At 49.8% G+C, this 21,963-nt stretch overlaps 1 protein-coding gene across 2 annotated transcripts in view; it reads right to left on the bottom strand.

The window, feature by feature from the left end:
* The window catches only part of SLC6A17 (solute carrier family 6 member 17), a 53,036-nt gene that overhangs the window by 20,052 nt on the left and 11,021 nt on the right, over positions 1-21,963 (bottom strand). For both annotated transcript variants that reach the window (XM_054446733.2, XM_054446725.2), the window contains exons 2-6: positions 16,294-16,666; positions 11,303-11,460; positions 9,445-9,571; positions 8,585-8,766; positions 6,792-6,902 (exon numbers count right to left, since the gene is read on the bottom strand). In XM_054446733.2, the coding sequence (XP_054302708.1) occupies positions 6,792-6,902; positions 8,585-8,766; positions 9,445-9,571; positions 11,303-11,460; positions 16,294-16,579 (864 nt within the window). In that variant the 5' untranslated portion in view covers positions 16,580-16,666. The remainder of the gene's footprint in view (positions 1-6,791; positions 6,903-8,584; positions 8,767-9,444; positions 9,572-11,302; positions 11,461-16,293; positions 16,667-21,963) is intronic.

Below are 21,963 nucleotides of genomic sequence, written 5' to 3' on the forward strand. Positions count from 1 at the left end.
AGAAAACCCAAACACATAGAGTCATTCCCCATGTCTCCCCCAACCTCCCCACAAGCCCAGTACTAACCACTAATCCACCTTCTTTCTCTATGGATTCACCTATTCTGGACATTTCATATCATTGGAATCATACCGTGTGTGGTCTTTTGTGTTTGGCTTCTTTCATTTAGCTTAAAGTTTTCAGGAGTTGCATGTTGCAATGTGTATCACTGCCTCATTCCTTTTTATGGCTGGATAATATCCCACTGTATGCATATACCACATTTAAAAAATTTATTCATCAGTTGATGGACATTGTGTTGTTTCTACTTTTTGGCTATAATGCACAATGCTGCTATGACCATTTGTGTATAAGTTTTTGTGTCAACATGCTTTCAGTTCTCTTGGATATGTGCCTAGGAGTGGAATTGCTGGGTCATATGCTAACTCTGTTTAACCTTTTGAGGAACTGCCAGGCTGTTTTCCAAAGCCATTATACCATTTCACATTCCCACCAGTGGTGTATGATGGATTATTTTTATCATATAAATTGTGAAATAACACCCTTGACCCCAAGGCCCTCTCCAGTTACCATCCCATTTCTCATTTCTCTGCTCCTCTATAGCAAAACTCCTGAGAATAACCGGTATCTATTACTTGTCTCCAATTCCTCACTCCCCTTTTCCCTTCAACCCATTAATTATTAGATTTGTCCTCAGCACTCCACCAAAGTAGCTCTTGTTGAGGTCACCAGTGACCCCTCTGTTGCCAAGTGCCTCGGTCAATTCTCAGACCTCATCACCTGACCTCTCAGCAGCTTTGGACATGGCTGATTGTTCCCTCTTTCTTAAAACATTTTCTTCACTCTGTGTCTAGAATGTCTGTTTGTCTGTCAGCCTGCCTGTCTCTCTCTCTCTGCTCCTATTCTTCAACCTCCCCGCCACCACCCACCCACAGCTATTCCGCCCTCAGCCTCTAAACACCAGGGCCCCAGTGCTCAGCTCTCTTCTCTGTCTTTGTTCATTCTCTAGGTGATTGTGAACCAATCTATGGCTTTAAATTCTCTCTGTTATCCCAGACTCCCAAATGTAGACCTCCACACCTGACCTCGAGATCCATACATCCAACTGCCCCCTCAGCATCTCCATGTGGAGATCTATTAGATATTTTAAGCCTGCCATGTCCAAAAGAGTACTCTTGATGTTCCCCACCAAATCTGTTCCCTCCACTGTCTTCCCCATCTCCATGAATGTCAATTCCATCCTTCCAACTGCTCATGTAAAGGGCCACAGTCACCCTTGACTCCTCTCTTCCTCTCATATCTCACAACCAATCCAACAGCAAATCCTTCTGACTCTGCTTCTGAAATGTATCTTCCGTCGAACCAACTCTCATCACTCCCATCGCCATCACCTGGGCTCAAACCCCAGTCATCTCTCACCTGGAGGACCTCCTGGCAGGTCTCCCGGTCCTGTCCTTATTCCCTCAGATTTTCTATAGAAGCCACTTAAGAGGCTTAGAATGATCATCCTAAGAAGTCAGATCATGCTACTCCTCTGCTGAGAACACTCAATGGCTCCCTTTTCACCACAGTTAATGTCAAACTTCTTACCTTAACCACGGGACCCGCATGATCTGGCTGTACATTACTACCGACCATATGTCCTACCTCTTTCCCCTCCTGTTCGAGCCACACTGGCCTCTTTGAATATGCCAGCCACAGCCAGTCTCAAGCCCTTTTCACTCATTGTTCCCTCTGTTCAGGATGGAATGCATTACTTCTAAATATCCACAGTCTGCTCCCTGGCCTCCTTCAGGTCTTCATTCATACATCACTTCTCAGCAAGGCGTTCCTTGACGGTACTGTCCATAATTGCAACTCTTCTCCCCGAATGCCCTAAATCTCCTTTCTCTGCTTTCTTTTTCCCCTTGGCATCAACAGTTAATGACAATTCTTTATCTTATATTATCTGACAACATCTGTCTCCCTCCACCAGAACGTAAGCTCCATGAGGACCAGGAAGTCTGTCTGCTTTGTTCACTGCTGGATCCCGTGACTCGGAACAGTGCATGTAACAGGCGTTCAATAAACTTTTGTTGAATGAATAAGTGAATGATGGTTATTTGGGTTGTTTTCAATCTTTTTCCACTAAAACAAATGCTGTAATGAACAACATTGTACACTGATCATTTTGCTTATGTATGAGTACATCTGTAGGACAAATATGTAGAAGTTAAATTGCTGGGCTGAAGGATATGAACAGTTGTAATTTTGATAAACATTCTCTGAACATTTTGGTGGTTAAAAATCCTACCATAATCTACCACTTTATATTGAGCAAATCACATGATTAATTGCAGGTAGCCCATGCTGACCTGGGTTTTTACCTACATGGAAAGAAAGTAATCAGGAGAAAAGCTGCCCAAGGAATTCAAGAAGTTCATTAGCCATCAACATGAGTTACTGTCCTAACAACGATGCTAGTGGGTCATCATGGCAGCTTGGCCACATTGCATTCATCATACCCGGTAACTGTCTGCTTGAAGACATGGACTGCAAAGTCCAGACCCAATAGCCTGAGTTATTTCTGATGTTGGAAGGCTCTACGGAAGGGAAGGCCTTCCAGGTCATTTAGCACAATCTATGGAGAGCCTATGTTTCTCCCACATGGGTTCTGAGATGCCCTGGCCAAAAACTCTTGGACTCTGCCAGAGGTACCAAACAGCATGACCCCTGGGGATGTCTTTTACATTATAGTCTATATGAATGGAGCAGTGCACAGCATGGGCAGCTAGAACAGTGACCTGGTACTTTACAGCATCATTCTAGGGCAAGAACTTGAAATGGTTCCTAGGACCCCTCATATCTCCCCAATCCTGTGCTGAAACAGTCACAGCTCTGCAACAGTAGTTTGCCACATATAGACTGTCAGGCAGTTGTTTCTGAGAGTCGGCCCATCCTTTCTGCAGATGACTTAGAGGGATTTGTAAATAGGAACCTCACCCCAGCCATCACCATTGGCCTCACTTGCCTGACTCCCTGAGGGGGCTTGGATGGAGCCCCCCAGAGCTTCCTTCTCAGCCAGCTGAGCTCAACTATGCGGTGTGAGATGCGGAAAGGCAGATTAGCAGTAGCGTGCTGGGCTTTTTGTTCCTGAAAAACCTCTCCTGCCCAACCCCCAAAATGTGGGTTTGTTTTTAGCCATTCCCAGGAATATAAGAAGGAATGATTTTAGATGAAATTGTAAGGTAGGGGACATTTCTATTTAACTTTCTACTCTTGCCACCTGGCCTTCAGCCACCAATTTTCATGAAGCCAGTTTATCAGCTGGAGAGCATGGGATGTGGAGTCTGTGGACATGAGTTCAGGTTTGCCTCTGCTTCTTGCCGGGTGTGTAGCTTCAGGAGAGTCACTTTATTTTTATGTTGATTTTTAATTAATTAATCATTTTTTGGAGATGGGGTTTCACTATTGTTACTCAGGCTGGTATCTAACTCTTAGACTCGAGGGATCCTCCCACCCGGCCTCCAAAGTAGCTGAAATTACAGGCACACGCCATTGCGCCTGGCTCCTGGATTTGATTTTTTAAAGTCTCATGAAGACCCTGGCCTCTGCAAATGCCAAAGTGGATTCACATGGTTTCCTGAACATCCAGGAAACTGTTTTAGAAAGAATCATCCCAAGGCCAGGTGCAGTGGCTCACACCTGTAATCCCAACACTTTGGGAGGCCAAGGCGGGTGGATCACCTGAGGTCGGGAGTTCGAGACCAGCCTGACCAAGATGGAGAAACTCTGTCTCTACTAAAAACACAAAATTACTCAGGTGTGGTGGCGCATGACTGTAACCCCAGCTACTCGGGAGGCTGAGGCAGGAGAACAGCTTGAACCCGGGAGGCGGACGTTGCGGTGAGTTGAGATTGTGCCATTGCACTCCAGACTGGGCAACAGGAGCTACACTCTGCCTCAAAAAAGAAAGAAAGGGAAGGAGAGGGGAAGGGAGAGGAGGGGAAGGGAAGGAAGAAGGAAGGAAAGAAGCACCCCCTACTGCTCAAAGCGTACATAAACCATTTTGCACCCATCCAATTGGCAAAAATTGAAGACTGACAAATGTGGAACAACTGGGATTTTCATGTACAACTTGTGGGAGTGTTAGCAGATACAACCATTTGGGAGTGCAATTTAGTCAACACTGAATAAGACTGAAGATATGCATATCCTGTGAGACAGCAATTCCACTCCTAAACATAGATACCCTAGAGAAACATGTATGCATGAAGACCTGCGTAGTGTTTATTGTAACATTATTAGCAATGGTGAAAACTGGAAACAACTTAAATGATCATTAACCAGAGAACGAATAAATACATTTCAGTTTAGTCCTACAGCGAAATACTATGCATCCATGAAAACTGACGCACTAGAGCTATACACCAAAATTGGTAAATCTTAAAAAATCATGTTAAGCAAAAATAAAAGCAAGTTGTAGAATACATATAATATGATGCCATTTATGTAAAGGTTAAAGGTATGCAGAAATGCTAAACATTGTTTATGGATACAGATATATGTATAACAAATTTCAAAGAATGTATGATCAAGACAAATCCCAATTCAGGATAGTGGTTGCTACAATCTGAATGTTAGTATCCCTTCAAAATTCCCATGACAGAACCTAATACTCAATGTGATAGTATTAAGAGGTAGGGGTCTTTGGGAGGTGATTAGGTCATGACAGTGGAGCCCTGACGGGATTAGTGCCCCTATAAAAAGAGGCTCAAGTGAGCTCCCTTGAACTTCTGCCATGTGAGGATGCAGTGAGAAAGCACCATCTTTGAAGCAGAGAGTCCTCACTAGATACTGAAGCTGAGTGCCTTGATCTTGGACTTCCCAGCCTCCAGAACTGTGAGCAATGAATTTCAATTGTTTACAAATTATCCAGTCTAAGGAATTTTTGTAGTAGCAGCAGGAATGGAATAAGACAGTTGCTATCTTTGGGAAGGGAAGGGAATGGGATCAGGGAGGGCTACAATGGCCCTTTAATGGCATCTGTAATATTTTATTTCCTAAGAATTTTTATTATATTATTAGATATGTGTTTATATGCCTGAGATATTTCATAATTAAAGAGATAATTTAAAGTGTGTCTGAATCCAGTGGGGAGCAGTATTGTGTGTGTTGAGACCAGCAGCTGCTCCTGTGAATCTGTTCTTCTTGCTCCTAGAGTTACATACAGGGGGCCCTTAACACCATTGAGGGGACCATCTGGAGACCTTTGTGAAAGTCCACCCTTAGGAACAACACCAGAGCATATAATTTCCTCCTAAAGTTTAGTAAAGTAGAATTGGAAAACTGAAGTGAACATTTTAGACTGATCATGGTTCTAGAGACACAGTTCTAATTTGTTAAAAACAGTTGGCTTTCTTTTCATGGCTATTTTCTCCCAAATAAACCAGGTTTTTATTTTTTCTTTGTCAGATATCATGTGTTTACAACAACCCTACAGCCAGCCACATGGCTCAGGATTCACATTCATGCCTCAGGAGATTCATTAAGTGCTTCATAAAGAGGACCTTTGAAGTTGGTCATGTGTAAACCTCAGATGTTATATCCAAGAACACTGAGGGACCATTTAGGCACTGTCTGGTGACTATGGAGTGGCGTGTGCCCTAGCCAGTGCTACCGCTGAGACATCAGGAGCCTACGGGGATTTCCAACCCTATCAGATCTGGGTTCTTCTTCCTGTGTCATTGCGTCATCCTGCACGAACTGTCTGTGTAAAGGGGTGTGTGTGTGTGTGTGTGTGTACACATATGTGCAAGATGGCACCAATGAACACTGAGGCCTTCAAGCAGGCCTGACTGAGCTCTGACCCTGTGCCCATGGGCTACAGTCTCACCAGGTCCCTGCTGGTTGCTACTGACCAGCTGGCATTTAGAGATGGACTCTCAGCCTGACCAGCTGGAGTTTCTGATGTACATGCCTTGAGGCAACTTGAAGGGACTGCCAATCTGCATTTGAAAATCTTTTATTCCTCCATGGACTGAGGCATGCCAGTTGTGCCCAGTGGTCTGAAGGGTCATAGAGAGGCAAGGCCATGGGTGGAGACAGACCATCTTTAGGGAACCTGGGTATACATCTTCAGGATGCCCGTGCCTCTACTGCACCCTTCGTGAAATGTGAACAGTGATCCTGCTCATCTTGCTCCCTGGGCTATTGAGAGAATTAAGAGGAAGTGTGAATGGCTTTGGTAAGGTTAAAGTCACTACTCATGTAGTCTATTATCTTTAATAAAATAGTAACTCCTTTCCTCTGATTTGGGTACAAGGGGAGATTCCCAGGAGCTTTCTTCTCTTACGCATCTTCTTGGTTCCTGCTGCCACACAATGAAAGCCCCCATGAATGAATGAATGAATGAAGCTCCCTGCTCGCATGCCCTAGCCAAACCTGACTTCCCACTGTTGCCTCAAGCATGCCCAGTGTTTTCCCACACCCTTGGTCATGCAGTTCCCTTTGATTATAATGTCCTATGGCAGCTCACTGCAATCCTACCTGCTCCCTAACGCTCTTTCAGATGTTACCTCCTCTCTGAAGCTTTTTCTAATTTCACCCAAATCGATGTGACATGCCTCTCCTTGGAACCTGGAGGGCAGGGCCCATGTCCCCTTCCCTGTGCATCTCTCCAGGGCCTGGCACAATACCCAACACATAGCAGGTGTTCGGAGTGCATTAAATTCCATGAAATTGCAGGAAGCTGACCAGGCCCAGTAGACCTGTTGCTGTTCCCTGGCATATGGGAGCCCCAAACCCTTACCTTGGGAGTGAACATGTGTAGGATGCCATCAACTGCCCCTCGCAGCAACAGCCCTCGGACCAGGAAGCAGGCCAGCACCACATAGGGGAAGAGGGAGCTGAAATACATCACCTGCAGAGAGGACAGGGACCCCCCCATCAGGCAGAGCCCTTCCTGCAGCTGGCACCCCCCATCCCTGCTCACATCTGGGGCACATGAGCCGCCCCGATGGCAGCAGAAAGCAGAGCCCTGGAACTCCTGGGCATAGGGCCAAACCTGCCACACATCTGGCACGCAGCCAAGGCAGAAGCAGGAACAGGACAAGCTGGAGTCTGCATGGCTGTGCCTGGGGTTGGTTTTCTCCCTTCCAGAGCTGCTGGGGCTGAGCTAACAGCCTCCTCACCCCAGAGGGCTGCCAAGGGGGTGAGGAAGTCCTTTGCTGTCCCCTCCTCATTCTCCCATGTCTCATTCCCCCAGTGGGCCCCCTAAGGATCTCCTCTGTCCTTAGAGCTCCTTTGACGGAAGACCCTCAGGAGGTTATAGACACGGCTCCCAAACAGAAGACATCTGAAGAAGTCCCCAGCCCCTTGTGAGGATGAATCGTGTACTCTTCTCTACCACAGCATTTCTCGCATATGTCTATATCCCTGCATGCGTGGTAGATGGCCTCACACAAGAGATGCTCACAAAATGTTTGCTTCACTGAAACAAATGAGGGCAGGGTGGTGTAAAGGCTCAGAGAATGCAAGTCTGGTGTTAGGCTGCCTGAGTTCTAACCCTGGCTCTACCACTTACGAACATGTGACCTCAGGCATTTCATTTAACCTCCATGAGCCTCCATCTCCTCATCTCTAAAATGGGTGTAATCATCTCTAACTCATAACCTTGTTGTGGACCAAATGCGTTCATACAGGTGGCAGTACCTGAGAAGTGCCATGAAGCATCAGCTACTATTTCAGCCTCTGGAAAGGGAAGAGGTCAGTGGCTGGGGTCACTCTACCTTTCCAGAGCTTAGCTTCCTTGCTCATCAAATCTGGAAAAGAACCTGAAGCCTCAAACAGCCAGGGTTCTAGTTGCAGCTCTGAGACCTGACTGGCTGCGTGATGTTAGCTGAGGTGCTTTCCCCTCTCTGGGCCTCACTTTCCTCATCTGTAAATGAGTAGTCTGGGATACAGGATCTCTAATTCAACCCTTCCCATCCCCGGCAGCACATGAATACTGATATGTGACAAGTAAGAAAGGGCCCTTATTTAAAGGGGATCTGAAATGCTGGGAAGAGGTGCAGGGCTTGGCTGGTCTACCCCTCAGAGACTGCTATGGAGCTGCCCCCTGAGGCCTCCAAGGCCCCCTTCACTCATAGCATCTACCTGCTCAAAGGGCCCTTTAGCTGTAGGCATGGCAAGCTGCTGGTTTTCACCAAAAACTGCTCAAAGCAGGCTCTTCTAGAGCTTTTGCTCTTGGGAACCTGAGGGTCTAGAATCTAGACAGATGTCCCTGGGTAATACTTCTAGTTTTCCTCCTCTCTAATGTTTGCATTAGAGCAGGCCTGAGTTATCTGAGCATGGAAGCAGCTGGGGTCCAGGGCAATGACTTTCCAGCTATTCCATTCCAGGTGGGCTGTCCACGGTGAGCAATACTATAGGAATGATACTTCCACATCCTCCTCTGGGGGCCTGTGTTATCATCCAGAGCCATCTGGAGCCCAAGCCCACTGGAAGGACCCTGAAAGGGGCAGCCTGGAATTCTTAGCCCTGTGTCCTCTGTGCCTTTCTGCTGTTACCCATTTGGGTCCTGGGTGCCCCCCCAGCACTCACCTTCCCCGAGGACTGGATGCCCTTAACAACAGCCATCCCCACGATGCTCCAGGCCACGAGGAGGCACAGGGTCATCTTCCAGTTGAGGCCCCCACTCTCCGAGATGGAGTCAGAGATGTCCAAGGCCTCTCGGTACCAGAAGTAGGTAGTGGCTGAGCTCTTTTCACACTCTGCCTCCACCACTGAAATAACAGCAAAGGTCACAGGGCCTCAGTGGCGGGGCCTATGGGGTCACTTCCTCTGCTGGACCCCCACTCAGGGCAGCAGTGGGTGAGGGAGCTGCTGAGGGTGGACAGCTGGGAGGGGCTGTGCTCATCCTGGGTTAGCCGGGATCTGGCAGACCCTGAGGAATCCTAGGCTCCCAGTGGGGTCTGGGAGGCTTCAGGACACACCGGCCTGGCTGATTCCCACCCATGCCTCCTGCTGCCCATGTCTCTCCATGGAAGGGAGGAAACGTGAGGCTGAATTGGCCTAAAGTTCCTTGGGGAAAGTCCTGAGCTGGGAGCTAGAGACCTGGATTCTCATCCCAGATTATTGGTTAGATGAGTGGTGTGAACATGGGAAAGTCACTTCTGGGCCTCGGTTTCCTCATCTGTGGAATGGAATAACAGGGTGAGTAATGACAATTAAAGTCACACTTTCCAGAGTTTTACCTACACTCACTGTTTTATTCAATCCTGTCAGAAACAGGCTGGAAAAGAGACCATTCCCACTGGGGAAGGGGAAATGAGGATCAGAGATGTTAAGTGACTTATCCGAGGTGACACAACAAGTCTGAAATGCCAAATGTGTGCGCTAAGCCTTGAGAACCCTTCCTGGGACAGGGCTGGCTGGCATCCTCAGCTGGGCCCCATACTTGCCTGCCACGCTCCCATTCCTGACGACAGGACATTCACTCCAGGGCAGCGGATACTGGAAGGACTTGAAGAAATAGAAGATGCTCCACCCGATGATCACGTTATAATACAGCCCCACAAAGAGACACACCTGGGGACAAGCCCACCGCAGGGTCACTGAGGCTGCAGGCAACTCCACGCTGCCCCCACGCTCCACCCAAGGCCCAGCACATGGGCAGCGCCATAAACACAGCAGCACAGCCTCAAGGGAGGCAAGGAGGGATGGGGTGCGGGCCGTGGAGGAGCTCCCCTCACGCTCCATTCATCTGGTATTCAGGGAATCCACAAAGGAATTTTTCAGATGTTAAAGTTCTCTCTTTTAAGCAACAAACTCTTAAAATGTTAATCCTTTCCAGTTTGAAATTCTTCTAAGATACTTGAAGTACTTTCTCCTCCTCATTTCCTGAAGACTGGGGATTGTAATGACAGAGATGCTCTCCAGGACTGTGAAGGCATGCACAGCTTTGGCCCCTATGGTAAACAGACCCAGATTGCTGTGCTTTTAGAGACTTTGTGGGTGTTTCTACTCTCTCGCGCATGTTAGCAGCCTGCCTCTAGAAAGATGGCACTTGTCATTTCTTGGAAACACAATAACTAACGTTGGTAGAATTTTATTTAAAATAGGAGTGCATGGACTCTGCCTGAGGGTCCAAGGGGCTTCTTTGAAAGCAATGTTTCTATGGGCAGGGATTTGCTACATCCACTCTGGACACAGAGTGGTCCCTTCCAGAGGTCTGGCTGTCTCCTGCATCAGTGAGACTGGCGTCAGTGTGAGAGCTGAGGGCCACTTGCTTCATCAGTCTCACCTGAGCACGTGTGTGCAGGAGCAGCTGCTCATACAGCAGAACTTTCTGGGAGCATAGACAGAGCGAGACACCCACTTCCTTTACTCCCACTTCAGTCCAAGTGGGAGACCATACATACGCTCTTGTGTATCAGCACACAGCCAGCCCCAGCAGAATACACGGCATTGGCCAGTGCAAAGCTGATGGCTGACGTGAGAGCAGTGGGGTGCAACAGGCCCTCTCCCAGTCTCTGCCTGAGGCAAGTTTGGGCTGGCCCTAATGCCAGGCCTGGCGGAATCCTTAGTCCCTTCCAGAAGTTCATTCCAGTCTTTATCCCAGGTGTGAGCAGTGAGCATGAGCCCCTGTAGGCTTTGCCCTTAAGGGATGCTGTTTCCTCACCTAGAGCTCTGAGCAGGGTCTCATCTGTAGCCTTGTGGATGAGCCTGGAGACCTCACAAAGTTCTCCATCCAGGGCCACTGGAGTCTCCCTGTCTCTCGCTGTTCCAAAGCCTCACCCCCCTTGGGTTGACCTTAAGTTTCCTGTGTAAGTTCTCCAACTCTGCTCTTTGGCACAGCAAAATGGCAAGGAGACCCTGAGCCCCAGGCCTGCCTTTTCCTGAGCTCCCTGCTTGCCTGCTTAAAATACTCTTTGACCAAGGAAAGAGGAGGGACCTCCCTCATGGGGAGCTGAGGGACTGGTAAGCAGAGAAGGGCATCTGGGCTAGTCCATATGTCCCCAGAGAACTCTGGCTGCACTGTCCCAGGCAGCCCCATGTGAATATGTCCCGGCTTTTCCTCCTTAGCACCAATGGCAAATCTTCCATGCTGTTTCAGGCAATGTGGTCGACTCTCAGTTTAGGAAACATGGTGACTGGGGTCCTGGAACCCCAGCTGTGAGTAATTCCCATGTTGAGGATCACCCTCCCTGCCCTTGTCCTGACATAGGACTCTGGCCTGGAAACTCGGTGACCTTGTCTCCAATGCCCAGGAGCAGCCCCCTGCCTCCCACTCAGTGCCTGCCCCAGCCCTTGACTCACTATGCAGCTGGAGAAGCCGATGCCCCCCAGGCGGGGACATACATAGTGCCACACACCGATGCTGCCGCGGCGGATCCTCTGACCCACAGCCAGCTCCAGGAAGAAGAGGGGAATCCCGATGATGATCAGCAGCACCAGGTAGGGCACCAGGTAAGCACCTGTGGGGAGAGCAGAGGGATGGCAGAGGGGCTCTGGAGCACAGCAGCAGAGTGAGGGAAGGGGCCGCAGCCATGTCCTCCAGTCTCAGCCACATCTCTGGTCATCCGCAAATTGTCACCAGTCCCCGTGCTCCTCCATGAATGATCTGGCCATACGTGTGGCCTACCACACAGCAGCCCACCCAGACCCTCCTTCTCCCGCTTGACTCCCCTGACCCGAAACACTAAGGGAGGAAGCGTATGTATGTCAACTCACAAGGCTAGGTTCAGAAACAGACAGACATTGCACTGCCTCTCCAGAATCCACATGTCAAGTCACACGCAGCAGACACACTCACCTCATGAGGCGCTCCGTGGACACCTGTTCACACCCCCTCCTGACCACAGAGAAGCAGCCCCAGATGGCATGGGGGCTCACTCGCCCCCAGATGCACAGACACCGGGTGCAGCCTTCCCAGAGTCTGAACCAGACGCTGATGCAGCAGACTGGGCAGCTCCAGGGAAGCAGAGCTTGGAAGCTCTCCAGGGAGAGGGGGGTCTGACCAGCTTTGCCATTAATCTACAGCTAATTGAGAGGAACAGGAGAGAAATTAGCAGTTCAGGAAAGCATAGCCAGGAGGACCATAAAGGATAGAATGGGTCTCGCTAAAGAGTCCAGATGATAAATTAATCTCGCTGTCCTGGGTCTCACTGCAGAAACAATCTCAATTCCAAGTGACAGGGCATTTAGCAGGAGAATTAAAACCATGTCTGGACACAGACGAGTGCACCCCGCTGAGAGCTGTGCCAACAATCTAGTCCTGTTAGCAAGGCCCTGCCTGTCTGTCAAACACTGTCAGGCCAGCCCCAGTCACCAGGGCCCTGATGGTCACCCAGCACCCTCTGACTAAGCCTTGCCAGTAGAGAGCCTCCAGAAGCCCCCAGCTACACTGCTCTGCCCCCATAACATAACATCCCACATGTTCACCAACGTGTGCCCAATCTGCCAATGAACACTGGCAATCAGCCATCTCCTAGGCACAAATTCTGGCACTTGGCAACAATCAGCTATTTACTGCAGGTCCACTCTGAGCCATGCACAGGCAGCGGGGGGACAGTGGAGTAACAGAAGGCACAGACACTATCATGTAACAGTTCACGATCTGCCGGGGAGGCAGGCAGAGTCACGTGAGCAATATGAGCATGCACGTGTATACACACACACACACACACACCACAGACTAGTCACACAGGCCAACCAAGCACATACATGCTGAGGAAGGGGCCAGGGTCCAATGGAGCTAATCAGGAAAGCCTACCGGGGAGGCAACCCACCGAGCTTTATATGACAGCATCTAACTCACTAGATGCGCACATGCACACATACATTCAACTCGTCACTAACAAGCAGCCCCATCATGGTGCTCAAAGGGGAGAGGGCCCAAAGGGCCACATGCTTAGACCCCTAGGTCTGTCTTTAACCCGGTCTCTTCGTTTTGGGTGTGGGGAAATGGAAAAGGAGCTAAGTGATCTGCTGCAGAAAGTCAAAGGGAGACAGCCTCACTGGTTTTTTGTTTTTTTTTTTTGAGACGGACTCTCGCTCTGTTGCCCAGGCTGGAGGGCAGTGGCACGATCTCGGCTCACTGCAAGCTCTGCCTCCCGGGTTCACACCATTCTCCTGCCTCAGCCTCTCGAGTAGCTGGGTCTACAGGCGCCCACGACCACACCCGGCTAATTTTTTGTATTTTTAGTAGAGACGGGGTTTCACCGTGTTAGCCAGGATGGTCTCGATCTCCTGACCTTGTGATCCACCCGCCTTGGCCTCCCAAAGTGCTGGGATTACAGGCGTGAGCCACTGCGCCTGGCCAGCCTCACTGGTTTTGTATTTCGCCCCAGTGTTCTGGGTGGGGCAAGATGTGCAGGGAGGTGAGTTTCAGGGTGTCTGCAAAGTGGGTTGGCACCTTCTATGGATGCCTCTTTTTTCTCCCCAAAGAATCAGGGAAAGCCTCCAGGTAACTGCCGCCAAAAAGTGACAGGGGTGGTAGTGCAAAGACAAGGTACTGGACCCTCACCATCCAGGCTCTGTCCACCTCAGGCAGGCCGCCAGGCCGAGTTGACTGCAGGTCTCTCTACCACACCAAGGCCTAAACTAACCAGAGTGCTCAGGGGGCCGCGGTCAAGATAGGCAGAATTTGTGGTTAATAAGAGGTATTTTTTCATATCAACCTTTGTTGCAATCACTTGAAAATGCAACAGCACCCTCTTCCGCCTTAGAAAATACAACTTGCGGACACAATTGGATTTCCTTTTATGTTTCAACAGCTTTCGGGAGCCTAAAGTTGTTCATCCGAATAGCAGGGAGCACTGCTCAGGATGTTAGGAGATTTATCAGGACAGGGCCAGGATCCAGGATCTCTGAGGCCTTCTGGATCTCTAATCATCTATGCCTCAGTCAGTATTCTAAGCCTTACTTCTGGCAAACCCCGAGGTTATTCCTGGGGTTTAAAAGACCATCTTGGCAGTAAGAGCCAGGTCCTGAAGTCAGACCTCCTGGTTTTAATGACTTACTAGCTGTGTGACTTTGGGAAAATTATTCGATCTCTCTGTGCTGCTGGTTTTCTCATCTGGGTAAAGAGGATGAAAACGTTATGTATAAAATTGCTGATATTTGACCATTTTTGACTTACAAAAATGGCCATTTCATAAGCTTTGACCCAACACCTATCACACAGGGCTGTTGCAAAGATTGAATGAGTGGCTTACCCATAGTAAGCACTGGTTGAACATTTGTCTTTTTCTCATAAAAACAAACAGAAGAAAAAGCAAACTAGGAAGCTGTCAACATTTCGTGGAGCTAAGGAGAGTGTTCCAGAGTTTCTGTCCAGAACTATGCAAAGTTTGATTACATCGACTATGGCTCAAAAGCACAGACTCAACTCTCAGACCAAACAGCTGTCTCCTTCCTGTGATAATTTGCCTCCTCCTTAAACATATTTAAGACAACTTGATATAGACTCTGTCTCAAAAAACAAACAAAGAAAAACCTGTAAAAATACGAGACAGTTAAAGGTAGAGATAAAAAGGGATTGCAGGAATCAGAGAAGATAGGAAAAGGAAGGCAGGAATGTGGAATGGAAAGCTCAGAATTCTGAGAGTTGACAATGCTTTTCCCCTAGGGTAGTTCTTTATGTCTGGTGCCATGGTGATTGATGTCACTGTGAACAGTCAGACTGTGGCAAGAACACTGCCCTGGGTGTGAGTGCTTGTGTGTGGCATAGAAAGGGATTCTGTAATTCATCACCAAGTGCCCAGGCAGTACTGATCATCTAAGCTAGAAAGAACACGGTTAGAGGTTCCCAGCTAAGTCCTCCAATGCCACATGTCCTTTGAAGTCATTTTAGTTGCCTTGGAGCTCTTCTCAACATCACACAGGGCATAAAGTAACCATATACTTGTATATCTTTGCTTTGGGCTAGTCTTACATCAACTCAGTTACCATGCCCTGCAGGCCACAAGCTCTGATTGACAGTTACTTATTAAAAAGTAAAAAACATCTTTCAAGCAAGGAGACCATGCAGCTAATATAACATGCTATGGGGGAAAGATGGACGCCTTTGGCCTAATTCAATCACAAGAGTTCAGGTGGGCATTCTCACTCCCTGCCCTTCAAAAGAAACTGGAAAGGAGAAGCCTCCCAGCCAAACGTGGCCTTCTAAACTAGGGAAAGATGCATCCTGGAGAGGAGGGGACTGCGTCTTTGGAAAAGGTTACATGGCAAGAGTTCCACAAGCAAGGAAGGAAGGAGCTGGGGTAAAATGCCTGCCAAGCTGGGGCCACCCAACAGGCTGGAGCATGCCATGCCAGGCACAGGGACTCAGGCGCACAAGAGCTCTTGCTAGTTGACTTTCCCAGGACCAGAGGTCTGGGCTAGCAAACCTCTTTGTTTCCAGCCTATTGGGGTTTTCTTTATTTTTAGTTAGTTGATCCCTGGTTTCAAGGAAAGCTGCCTTTGGCCAATTCCTGGGGGCTGGAAGTGGTGGTAGTGGTTTGATACCAGGGGCAACATCCTCAAGAGGGATTCAAGCCTAGGGGGCAATGTGAAGGCCCCTCCTACGTGGAGGCAGTAGGTGTGGAGGCTAAGTGCCCAGGCTCTGGGCAAGCCTATCCAGGTTTGAATCCTGACTTTATCACTAGCTGTAACCTTGATCACCCACAACCTTGAACAAGTTACCTAACCAATTTGTGCCTCAGTATTGTAGTCTGTAAAACAAGGATGATAACAACTCCTTCATATAAGGCTGTTGGGAGGATTTGATGGTTTAATCACATAAAATTTGTGCTTTGGTTGTTCTAAGATGCTCAAATATCAGCAGTTTCAGGCACTTAGCCCCATTATCCATTAAGCCCTTAGAACAGTGCCTAGTACCTCGTAAGCATTTAGTAATAATGGCCAACAGGTGCTCCTTACCGTGTCGGGTAGTGTGTTGCCCATTCTGCATGTAAAGCTCATTTAATCTTCCCAACTACCCTGTGAGGCAGGAGCTACTATTATTCTCATTTTGCAGATGAGGCACAGAGAGGTTAAGCAATTTGTAGTAGGTCCCAAAGTTGATTGGCAGGGCTGGAATCTGAACCCAGGCAGTCTGGGGCCAGAGCCCACTTTCTTATCATGTCCTGTAGTCTCTTGGTAGCTACTAACCATCATTATAGCTATTCCTGGGGCGTCTTACTCTGGAATCCTGAGCTCCAACCTACAAGGGCTCCAGTTCTGCCTCAGCAAAGGGGTGTTCTTTTTTACCCCTCAGCCCGGCCTATTTGCAGGGGACCCCTGATGCAGGCAGAGCTGTCTCTTACCTCCTCCATTTTTCTGGCACAGGTAGGGGAACCTCCAGATGTTGCCAAGGCCCACAGAGAAGCCAATCTGGGCCAGGATGTACTGCAGCTTACTGTTCCAGGCCGGCCGGTCCTCTGCGTCCAGCTCCTCCTCCACCGCCTTCTGCTTGCTGCCTGCCTCACCAGCCACATTCAGTACACTCTGCTTATAGTCCACAGGCTCCTCGAGGGCCAGCAGGTCGGCCACCGACTCAGTGACATGCTCACTGCTGTGCTCACGCTGGGTCACTTTGCTGTTCTTCGGCATTGATGCCACCTGGGCCGTGTAGCCCTGCTCCCCAGCACACAGAGAAGATAGAATTCAGCTGCTGTCAGCTCCTTCTCATCCAGGGACCTAGGAAACCAGGTGAGCAGTAGAGGATTATCTGACCACACCAGGAACGTGAGGAGCCCAACGTGGACACAACCCAAATTAACTCCCCATCACACTCTGAGGCAGGTCAAGGGCCTCATATATTCAGCTTGCCCTCCCTCCCCATCAGGGGCTGCCCGGTGAGGAGCTCAAGGCCTACAGACTCAGTTCCTCCAGAGGCCTGACCCGAGCAGTATTTGAAAAGTAAACCTAAAGGGGCAAAATAGGCAAAGCCATACTCCAAACCCAAGTAGAGCGTTATCCGTGAAGACATTTCTCTCTTCCATACTGCAGCGCTTAGAGTGCTCAAGCCCCTTTGGAGGCCCATACAGCCTTCCCCTTCCAGGTGTTCTGCTTAGCCAAACCCACCTGGCGGGAGTCACGGAAGCCAGCACCTTCCTTCCTTAGGGCCTTTTCACTCAAAATGCAGGGATTATACCAGGAACTGGTTAGAAAGGGGCATCTTAGGCTCGCACCAGACCTCCTGAATCAATCTCTGCCTTTTTACAGGATCCCTAGGTGATTTAAAAAAAAAAAAAAAAGGCTCTTGAGCCATCACCAGGGGGCCCCTGGACACCAGTGCCTATGGCATCTCCATTCCCCTGGCTGGACTGGTTGACCAGGCTCAGCTAAAGATTCTGGCACCAGAAGCCAAGAGCTGTTTGCTCAGTGCCAACGAATCTTGGGTCATTGCTCAGCACTGACATTATCTGAGGACTTCTGCAGCCAAGAGCTGGTTCTCCATCCTTCAGCGACAGTTTTACAGCAGATAATGTCTGCACAACACTGGCGGGGGAGGCAAAACCCTCCCCTGCTCCTGCCAGTCCTCATTTGTCTTTCATGCTTTCCCTTAAAGAAATAAAGCACCAAGAAAATGAAGCCTTTGAAGAATTCCACCATTCCGTTATATTTCAAGGCACCCCCTCATTAAGGGAAGGTTGGAGGATTTAAAATTAAACACACACACCCCAGCCTGCGGTTGCCCTGCATCTTTCTAGGGATGTAACTTACCCAGCTCTGTAATTACTTTATTAAGGGAAAGAGCTGTCTCTGGAAGCCGGGCTCCCTGTTTGTTCTCCTCGTAGGTACATGCCACCTGAATGGCACAGGCAAGGTTGCTGTGCAGTACAAGGGCCAGGCCCGTCCTTCCTGCCAGCCTTGACCCAGACCTCCTGGCTGACCCCAGCCAAGGCCCGACCATCAAGGAGACCTGCCAGCCAGGCCCTGTTACACATGTAATGAAACTGGGAGGTTTATGGGGTTGGCTAGCCCTCCCTAGGCCAGGTCTTGGACCACATTAGCAGGTGATACCTGCTGCCCTCCTCTTCCAAGGGGACAGTGAGTCTTTAGTGACTGCCCCCTCACACCTCAAGAATAGACAGGGTTAGGCTTTGGGGGTAACTATGACAGGTCCAGCCTATAAGAAGCTCTCTGCTGGGACTCACTTCACAGTGGGTCAGTTGAACACCCCATTGTGTCCTGAAAGGTGTCCCACGGGTGGCACTTGTGCATCTGTGGAACTTTCAGCCCTGGGCCTCCCCCCAGGGCTGCCGTGTTGCCTGTGCTACACAAGTGAAGTGCGGCCCTAGCAGTTACGCAATGGAGAGGCCTGTGTCCTTGCCTGGGCTGCCAGGATGAGCTCCTCTCCTCACTCAGCAGGTCCCTGTCTGCAGTGCGTGCAAACAGAGAAATGGCTTCCTGTCAAGGCATCTCCCCCCTCCCCTACAGCTTACATCCAGAGCTGTTACTAAAGACGAGAGCTGGGAAGAAGGGTGTGAGTCCCTCTAGAGCCTGCAATCACTAGAGTTCCTTGGCTCAGAGCCTGTCTCCGGCCACTCTACCTGCAGCAGGGTTTGATCAGAGCAATCTGCAGTGCATTAGGTATGATGTACTGATCATCAAGCCACAACTAGAGAAAACCAAGGGGGTTTCCTGCAAGTCTGCAGAATTTATCTTGCTGCTGACCAATTGGAGCACATGTTTCTCCATAAATAGCCTAGTGAGTGGCAGCTTCGGTCACCAAGATGAGAAAGGGCTGGGAGGAAAAAAGCATCATTTTAAACGAGGAGGACTCAAGGACATTCTGGTAAAGCAGAAGAAGGATACCTACAGCAGCATCCAGCAACCACAGGGCATCAGCTAATACGAGCTTCCTCCTTCTTCCCAAGATGTCACTGACGCCATGCGCATGCCGCACTGAGGGATGGGGGCCCAAGGACTCCTGTGCCATTAGGTCTGCAGGATGCAAAGGGCTTGTACAAACCTCCAGGCTGAGGCACTGGGCTGGGCTGCAGTCATGACTGGAACCCTCTGTGTCCAGTGAATATGCCCAGGTGACAGCAGGGTCAGACTCAGAAATTAAAGCTTGAGGGACCCTAGCAATTGTCCAACTCAACGTTCCCATTTTATCTCTGAGGAAACTGAGGCCCAGAGAGAGGAACTGAATTGCCCAAAGCTAGTCAGGTTCTCCTAACACCCTGACCAGAGCCTTGTCTGGGACAGAGTCAGACTCAGTAGAGGTGGGGGACACAGGGAGAAGATCACTGGGTGTGGGAGTGTGAGGCATGGGCTGTGAAGCCAGACAGGCCTGGAGTTGAGAGTTCTCACTTCATTCATTGACTCACTCACTCACCTGACATACATTTCCTGAATGCCTCCTATATGCCAACCTCTGTTCTAGGTGTGAGGGATACAGCAGCAAACAAAACAGGCGAAGTGTCTCCTCTTGTGGAATTTGCATTTCATGTGGAAGGGCCGGATACTAAAGAAATCGATGGATAATGTAATGGCCAGGGGTGATACATGCTGTAAAGAGAATCACACCAGAGGGGTGGAGCAAGCTGGCAGGCGGCTCTTTTATGCTGGATGCGGGGGTTGGGGGGGCAGTCAGGAAGGGCATCTCTGAGGAGGTGACATTTGAGCAGAGGCGTGAATGACAGGAAAGAGCATTGGCAGAGCGAACAGCAGACACAAAGCTCCCAAAAAGGAAGCAACCCTGGGAATTCCAGGAAGAGCAAGGTGGCCAGAGCCCCGGGGCAGAATGAGGCGGAGACAGGGAGAGGTGTGCTGGGGAGGGAGGAGCACGGCTGTGCTGTGTGTGAGGACTGGGGCAGGTGCTCTGAGGGAGGTGGGCAGCCCTGGGGTCTTGGCCACACACTAGCTGCGTGCTCTTGGACAAGGCACTTTAATTATGTGAGCGTCTGTCTCCTCATAGGTGAAAAGGTTGCATTTAATGATGGCTCCCGTCTCCCAGGGAGGGCTGCTGTGAGGGTCCAATGAGTGGCCGCACACAGAGTGCCTGGCATAGAACTTGGCACACAGAAAGGACCCAAATGGTAGCAGCCACTGCCTGGAAGCCTTGCGTTGTTTACCTTTATACATTTAAAAAATATGTAAGTCCCCATATTGATATTTGGTCCCATCAATCCCATTTCTTCTCAAGAAAGGCCAAAGAGAGCTGACCATGGGAGTGGAGGTGGGTGGAGAGAAGCAACCTGCACCACCTCAGCAATGCCCACTTTCTTCTCCAGAACTGGTGTCCACCTAGGGTGTGCCCTAGAAAGTCCTACCATGCACCACACCCCAGTGTCAAAGGAAGCCAGGCAAAGGTCCCGCAGCTCCCAGCTTGGATCCAAAAGACCAGCAATATTATTATTAATAAAAACAAGGCCTGTATTAAAAGTTTAGCATTATTGTTATTAAAATGTACCTCATGTTTGGAATAGCTTGAGACCACTTAAAACCTTTTTTTGTTTTTTACCAACATGGGTTGGTGATCCTGCTCAGGAGTAAGATGGCCTGGGTTCCAACCCCAGCTCACTGTGTGCCAGCCACCTGGCCTGGGCAACTTTTCTAGCCTCTCTGAGCTTCATGTGTCAAGGGAGGGTGCCAGTGGTGTCCACCTCACCATACTGTGAGGAGGATACATTGTACTGGTCTTAGAACGATGCCGGCACCCAAGAAGTGCTCACGAATGGTACCTCTTCTTCAGCTCTCATTCAATTCATACCCCAGTGGAAGCAGTGACTTGGAACAACCCTCCCTGCTCCACCCCCAGTTCCCTGAAGCCATGTGCTGGTGAAAGGCCAGCTTTTAGAGCAGGCAGGGCCTGGGAATCCAAAGTGTACCCAGCCAATGACCCCAAAGCCTTGTCTGGGAGAAGCATCAGGATCAGAGAAGGACCCTGAGAGGGGCGATTCCTCTCTTCCCATACCCATGTATCTCATGGAACCAGCCACAATCCAGGTATCAGCAGGCCAGCTAGGTGCTGGGCCTGACCAACCTACTGTGCAAACTGGTACCATTGCCCTAACTTCTTCGGATCTCAGTTTTCCTGTGTGTAAAATGGGTTGGCATGGATGGCCTCCAAGACCCCCTTCAGCTCTAGCAGATATCTACTGAGAGTCCCTCCTGCTTGTGGGTGTGAGCAAGGAGCCACCTGCCCCAGGCACCTGTAACAATGGATGCGAAAGGTAAGTTCTGTCTGCCCTGCCACCCTCCATCAGCTGAGAGCCCACTGGAGCATGGTAGAGATGTGGTGACAGCCAGCCCAGCCATATTCTAGTTATCCCCCCCATAGTAGCTAGGGTGGGTTGTGAAGTGGCTTTCACGAGCAACACGTCGGATGATAAAGCTGCAAGGTACTCTCTTAAAGGAGTGCCTCCATCCCTGAAAGCACAGCGCAGAGGGGCACGAGCACCGAGAAGGCCCTCGGTGCCAGCTTGTCACTTAGCAACAGAGGTGGCTTGCAGCTCAGAATAGCTCCTGTGAGAGAAGCAGGTCGGAGCAAGTGAACTGCAAATCTTCTGAAAGGAGAAAAAATAGTGTGACTGGGAGGCAGACAGGTAAAAATATCTCCTGCCAGAGGGGTGAGGGCTCCATGAAAATTTTTCAAGCACAGCATCCGGCAATTAGCTCAAGGTGGTGGGGGATGGCTGCTCTCACCCTGGCACCAGGACAAAGCCTGGAGCCCCTGCACCCCACAGCAGCCAGAGAGGAGGAAACGGGAAGAGGGGCCCTTTTGTAATGATGAAGGCAGTTCCCTGAGCACCCACCTCCTGGGCCTGGGGTGTTTCTTGCTGGGGAAGGTTCAGGTAACTCAAGAGACAAAAAGAATCATTTATTTTCCGAGTCAGACTCCCCAGGGGAGGTGAGTGGGGGAGCCACCATCTTTGGGGAAGCAGGCAGTCACCTAATTACAACGACCACAGACACCACAGTACCCACCCTGCCCCGCCTCCCCCCCACCCCCCATGCTCCTGACCCTGCTACCCTTGGGT

Source organism: Pongo pygmaeus, chromosome 1 (genome assembly GCF_028885625.2).
Source record: "Pongo pygmaeus isolate AG05252 chromosome 1, NHGRI_mPonPyg2-v2.0_pri, whole genome shotgun sequence".
NCBI lineage: Eukaryota > Metazoa > Chordata > Mammalia > Primates > Hominidae > Pongo > Pongo pygmaeus.